General features: G+C 56.7%; 1 protein-coding gene across 2 annotated transcripts; it reads left to right on the top strand.

The window, feature by feature from the left end:
- Positions 1-320: 320 nt before the first annotated feature.
- PCDH8 (protocadherin 8) lies at positions 321-5,026 on the top strand. 2 transcript variants are annotated; one of them, XM_036300877.1, is made up of 3 exons: positions 321-2,926; positions 3,392-3,599; positions 4,067-5,026. In XM_036300877.1, the coding sequence occupies exons 1-3, from the start codon at positions 578-580 to the stop codon at positions 4,438-4,440; spliced, it is 2,931 nt and encodes a 976-aa protein (XP_036156770.1). In that variant the 5' UTR covers positions 321-577; the 3' UTR covers positions 4,441-5,026. The 2 variants fall into 2 exon arrangements, with proteins under 2 accessions (XP_036156770.1, XP_036156769.1); XM_036300876.1 differs by having other exon boundaries at positions 322-3,217.
- The last annotated feature ends 802 nt before the right edge of the window (positions 5,027-5,828 follow it).

A 5,828-nucleotide genomic window follows, 5' to 3' on the forward strand; every position in this document is an offset into this window, starting at 1 on the left:
CTTGGAAGCCTGCGAGGTGCAAAAGCAGGGAGTGGGTGGGGAGTCCTGCGCTACCACGAAGAAATCCCAGCGTGTTTGTTCTTAGATCAAGCAGCCGGCACCGGCAGGGCACAAAGAACAAAACCTGTGCTAACTCCCCTACACGCAGAAAAGGAAAAGCAAAAGGAGTTAAAGAAACAAAGGAAAGATTTCCTAATTTTCCTTTCTTGTTTTCCCCTCCAAGCCTTTCCACATTAAAGGGATTGTCAGAGGCTGACGTAGGAGCAGCGCGAGGACGCGGTCGCCATTGGCTGCCTGGCTCCGGCACTTTGCATATCGGCGGCTATAAAAGCGGAGGCGGCGCGCGGCGGCGCAGCAGCAGCAGCAGCTAGGAAGGGGGAGGGAGGTGTGCAGAGTGAGGGCGGGTCCGCCGCACGTCCTCAGAGCCCGCCGGAGCCGCGAAGCTGCGGCCGCCAGACTCCTCCCGCACGGAGCTGGCAAAAGCGTGCTCCGAGGAGCCCAAGACTTAGGTCCGGACCTGCAAACCAGAGAGGAATCTTTTCTTCAGCATTTTGGAATAGAACTTGGGGCTGTCGGCATGAGTCCAGTAAGGCGCAGGGGTAGACCCTGCCTTTTACCTTTGCAGCTCTTTAGCCTCTGCTGGGTGCTCTCAGTGGCCCAGAGCAAGACAGTGCGATACAGCACCTTCGAGGAGGACGCTCCTGGCACGGTCATCGGGACCTTGGCTGAGGACCTACATATGAAAGTGTCCGGAGACACAAGCTTCCGCCTGATGAAGCAGTTCAACAGCTCGCTGCTACGTGTGCGTGAGGGTGATGGGCAGCTGACCGTCGGGGACGCGGGCCTGGACCGCGAGCGGCTGTGCGGCCAGGCTCCACAGTGCGTGCTGGCCTTCGACGTGGTCAGCTTCTCGCAGGAGCAGTTTCGGCTGGTGCACGTGGAGGTGGAGGTGAGGGACGTCAACGACCACGCGCCGCACTTCCCACGGGCCCAGATCCCCGTGGAGGTGTCCGAGGGCGCGGCCGTGGGCACGCGCATCCCCCTGGAGGTGCCGGTGGACGAGGACGTGGGCGCCAACGGACTGCAGAGCGTGCGCCTGACCGAGCCACACAGCCCCTTCCGCGTGGAACTGCAGACTCGAGCAGACGGCGCCCAGTGTGCCGACCTGGTCCTGCTGCAGGAGCTGGACCGCGAGAGCCAGGCCGCCTACAGCCTGGAGCTGGTGGCCCAGGACGGGGGCCGCCCGCCACGCTCCGCTACGGCCGCCCTCAGTGTGCGTGTGCTGGATGCCAACGACCACAGCCCGGCCTTCCCCCAGGGCGCCGTGGCCGAGGTCGAGCTGGCAGAGGACGCGCCCGTGGGCTCGCTGCTCTTCGACCTGGACGCGGCCGACCCCGACGAGGGCCCCAACGGCGAAGTCGTGTTCTCCTTCGGCGCCCGCACCTCGCCAGAGGCGCGCCGGCTCTTTCATCTCGACCCGCGCTCGGGACGCCTCACCCTCGCGGGACCCGTGGACTACGAGCGCCAGGACACCTACGAGCTGGACGTGAGGGCGCAGGACCGTGGCCCCGGGCCTCGCTCAGCCACCTGCAAGGTCATCGTGCGCATCCGCGACGTCAATGACAACGCGCCGGACATCACCATCACGCCCTTGGCCGCCCCGGGCGCGCCTGCCGCCTCGCCCTTCGCCGCCGCCGCCGCGGCCGCCGCCGCCGCTGCTCTCGAGGGGGCGGACACGACCTCGTCTACCGGGCCGGGGACACCAGAGGCCACTGCTATCTCGCTGGTGCCAGAGGGAGCGGCGCGGGAGAGCCTGGTGGCTCTGGTCAGCACCTCGGACAGGGACTCGGGCGCCAACGGGCAGGTGCGCTGCGCCCTCTACGGGCACGAGCACTTCCGGCTACAGCCAGCTTACGCGGGCAGCTACCTGGTGGTGACCTCTGCATCCTTGGACCGTGAGCGAATCGCTGAGTACAACCTGACACTGGTGGCCGAGGACCGCGGCGCGCCCCCGCTACGCACCGTGAGGCCCTACACGGTGCGCGTGGGAGACGAGAACGACAACGCGCCGCTCTTCACGCAGCGGGTCTACGAGGTGTCTGTGCGCGAGAACAACCCGCCTGGCGCCTACTTGGCCACGGTGGCTGCCCGGGACCCGGACCTGGGCCGTAACGGCCAGGTCACCTACCGGCTGCTGGAGGCTGAGGTAGGCCGCGCTGGGGGCTCCGTGTCCACCTACGTCTCAGTGGACCCGGCTACCGGGGCCATCTATGCGCTGCGCAGCTTCGACTACGAGACGCTGCGCCAGCTCGACGTGCGCATCCAAGCGAGCGACGGTGGCGTCCCTCAGCTCTCCAGCAGCGCCCTGGTGCAAGTGCGGGTGCTGGACCAGAACGACCACGCGCCAGTCCTGGTGCATCCGGCTCCGGCCAACGGCTCCCTGGAAGTGGCAGTCCCAGGGCGCACTGCAAGGGACACGGCCGTGGCGCGTGTGCAAGCTCGAGACGCGGACGAGGGTGCTAATGGGGAGCTGGCTTTCGACCTCCTGCAGCAGGAGCCGCGAGAAGCCTTCGCCATCGGCCGCCGCACGGGGGAGATCGTGCTCACCAGCGATCTGTCGCAGGAGCCGCCTGGCCGCGTGTTCCGGGCGCTGCTGGTCATATCCGACGGCGGCCGTCCCCCGCTCTCTACCACTGCTACAGTCAGCTTCGTGGTGACAGCAGGCGGCGGGCGGGGGCCGGTAGCACCCGCCAGTGCGGGGAGCCCAGAGCGCTCTCGCCCGCCGGGTTCGCGGCTCTCAGGGTCCGGGTCGGCGCTACAATGGGATACGCCACTGATCGTCATCATCGTGCTGGCCGGGAGCTGCACGCTGCTACTGGCCGCCATCATCGCCATCGCTACTACCTGCAATCGCCGCAAGAAGGAGGTGCGCAAAGGGGGGGCCTGCCGGGAAGAGCGGCCCGGGGCGGCGGGCGGCGGCGCCTCGGCTCCTGGCTCCCCGGAGGAGGCCGCCCGGGGAGCCGGGCCCAGACCCAACATGTTCGACGTGCTCACCTTCCCTGGCAGCGGCAAAGCGCCCTTTGGCAGCCCCGCGGCCGACGCGCCCCCGCCCGCAGTCGCGGCAGCCGAAGTGCCGGGCTCGGAGGGCGGCAGCGTCACCGGGGAAAGCTCCTGTCACTTCGAGGGGCAGCAGCGGCTCCGCGGCGCGCACGCCGAGGTGAGGCCTTCTTCGGCTGGGCGCCCCGCTCCGCGCTCCGCGGACAGCCTGGGGGAAGAGACTGGAGGGGTCTGGGTGGGCGTGCCAGATAGATGCCTAACCTGTCGCACATGTTTTTTGTTTTGTTGTTTCTTGCCCAACCCTCACCCCCGATTCTCCCATCCCCTGCTGCAGCCCTACCGCGGCGCCTCTGGCTTCGGAACGGAGCCGGCGCCCCCCGTGGCGGTCTGGAAAGGACATTCTTTCAACACCATCTCTGGCCGAGAAGCGGAGAAGTTCAGCGGCAAAGACAGCGGCAAAGGGGACAGTGATTTCAATGACAGTGATTCCGACATCAGTGGGGACGCTCTGAAAAAGGACCTCATCAACCATATGCAGAGTGGTGAGGACGCCTCTTTCCTTCCAAGTTCAGCATTCCTCCTCTCCCTCCCCTGTTGCCACCTCTCAATCTCTGTTGCCCAGGCCACTCCCTCTTCCCCACTTTTCTCAGTCCTGGAGTTCCAGACTCCGACAGGTCCCATACAATGAACTTTAAAAAGCAAGGTTGAGGCAGCTTCACCATTTGAATTAAGCACAGCCCCGCACTGGTAGGCAGAGGCAGGGGTGATGCTAGCGAGCCAACCGGCTTTTTGGGGGGGGGAAGGGGGCTTTTGCTTCCAGCAAAAGAAGCTGAGCCAACTTGGAGTTAGGTGGCTTTGCAGCAATGTTCCTTCCAAATTTTTAGTCACTGGCATTCATCTTCATACAGGTTTTCCTTTTCAGCCACCCTAACCCTGTCTGACATACTGAAGATGGAGGCATACCAATCTCAGTAATAATCATGTTCTCTCCTTCTGTCTTTTATGTTAGGACTGTGGGCCTGCACGGCTGAGTGCAAGATCCTGGGCCACTCTGACCGCTGCTGGAGCCCATCATGTGGAGGGCCCAACACCCAGCCCTCCACACACCCACCAGCCCAGATGTCAACCTTCTGTAAGAGCACGTCGCTGCCTCGGGATCCCCTGCGCAGAGACAATTACTACCAGGCCCAGCTGCCCAAGACAGTGGGGCTGCAGAGCGTCTATGAGAAAGTGCTGCACAGAGACTATGACAGGACAGTCACTCTGCTCTCCCCTCCTCGTCCAGCGAGGCTCCCAGACTTGCAGGAGATCGGGGTACCCCTCTATCAGTCCCCACCTGGCAGGTACCTGTCCCCAAAGAAGGAAGCCAATGAAAATGTGTAACCCCATGCTGCATGTCTTCACACATATACAGGTCACTCTGAGAAGCCCCTAAGTTATTGACCGGTTTCAGTGTTGTATATATAAATATGCAAGATGTGCCTTAAAATGAAGTTGTTGGGAGCTATTTCCAATCACAGTAGTACTGTTTGGTATTTGCAAACAACAAAAAAAATGTAGTTAATGTAATTTTTATGAAATGTGTGCTGTATTTAATTTTTCTTATCATGCTATTGACTTTAATTTCACTTGCAGCTTGACATTTTCTTAGTGTTTTTAACCTGTACATTGTGTAATGTAATGTTTGTATATAATGAAATTTTGTTATATTTTTATATAATAAAAGCTAAAGTGGAAGTTATTGCCAAAGGAAATGTCTGTAAGACAAAAAACAAAACATGTTGGAATTCCTTAATGGAAATTTATCTTTTACCTAAAACAATCTAGTCTTTGAGAAGTTTTGCCTTGCCAAGTATAACTTGTATATCTTGAGTCTGTGGTAGATTTCAAGTTCAATGTTATTTAATTACATTTGGTTTTCTGTAAACCGTGTCACTTATAAGCACAGTAATAAAGGATTTGTCATGTGTTTGAAGAATCTGCTAATTGCTTTTAGTGAAGATGCCGATAGTCAGATACTCACAAATGATTTGAGTGCCAAAATTAAATCTCAAGAAAAAAAAATTTAAAAAAATAAAATAAAAAAAAATTTAAACCTCGAATGGGCTGATTATTTGGGCATTGTTAGTATTCACAGCAATATTAAACCTGTGGGATTCAAGTATTGGAAAGCCTCATCAAAGTATTAAAAATATTTGTTGATTTTGTAAAACATGTGCATCTCCATAAACATTAGGAACTCTAAAAAATTCCTGCCCTTACTTATTCACGCAACAAATATTTATAGCACATCTGCCATAAAGCCAAAGAAAACTGTTTGGACTGTTCATTCACTAATTAAGCAAACATTGGTAGAGCTTTTACTAACCATAGTAACTTCTAGGAGCTGGTGTTCAAGATTAGGAAGATATAGTCCCAAGGAGCTCTTAGCATATTATGGATGTTAATATAGAAAAGACACTCAAATTTATGGTGAAATGACATGATGCTTAGAATTTGCTTTAAAATTTTCCAAATGAAATAAGATTGATAAAATATTGACCGCTGTCAAGGCTAGCATGGGTACATGTGTGTGGGGGTGGGGGTAATCATATCAATCTATTTGTGTGTTTGTGTTTGAAAGAGTACATAATGGAAAGTTTTTAAGATCTATGCCTTATGCTCTATGCATTCATTTCACTTGAGATTAAAATGATAATAATGAGAGCTAACATTTACTGAACAAACTTTCATATGAGTGAAGCTCCTTACAAAGCACTCTGCATGAAATA

This window comes from Myotis myotis, unplaced genomic scaffold (assembly GCF_014108235.1).
Source record: "Myotis myotis isolate mMyoMyo1 unplaced genomic scaffold, mMyoMyo1.p scaffold_m19_p_3, whole genome shotgun sequence".
In the NCBI taxonomy this organism is placed as follows: domain Eukaryota; kingdom Metazoa; phylum Chordata; class Mammalia; order Chiroptera; family Vespertilionidae; genus Myotis; species Myotis myotis.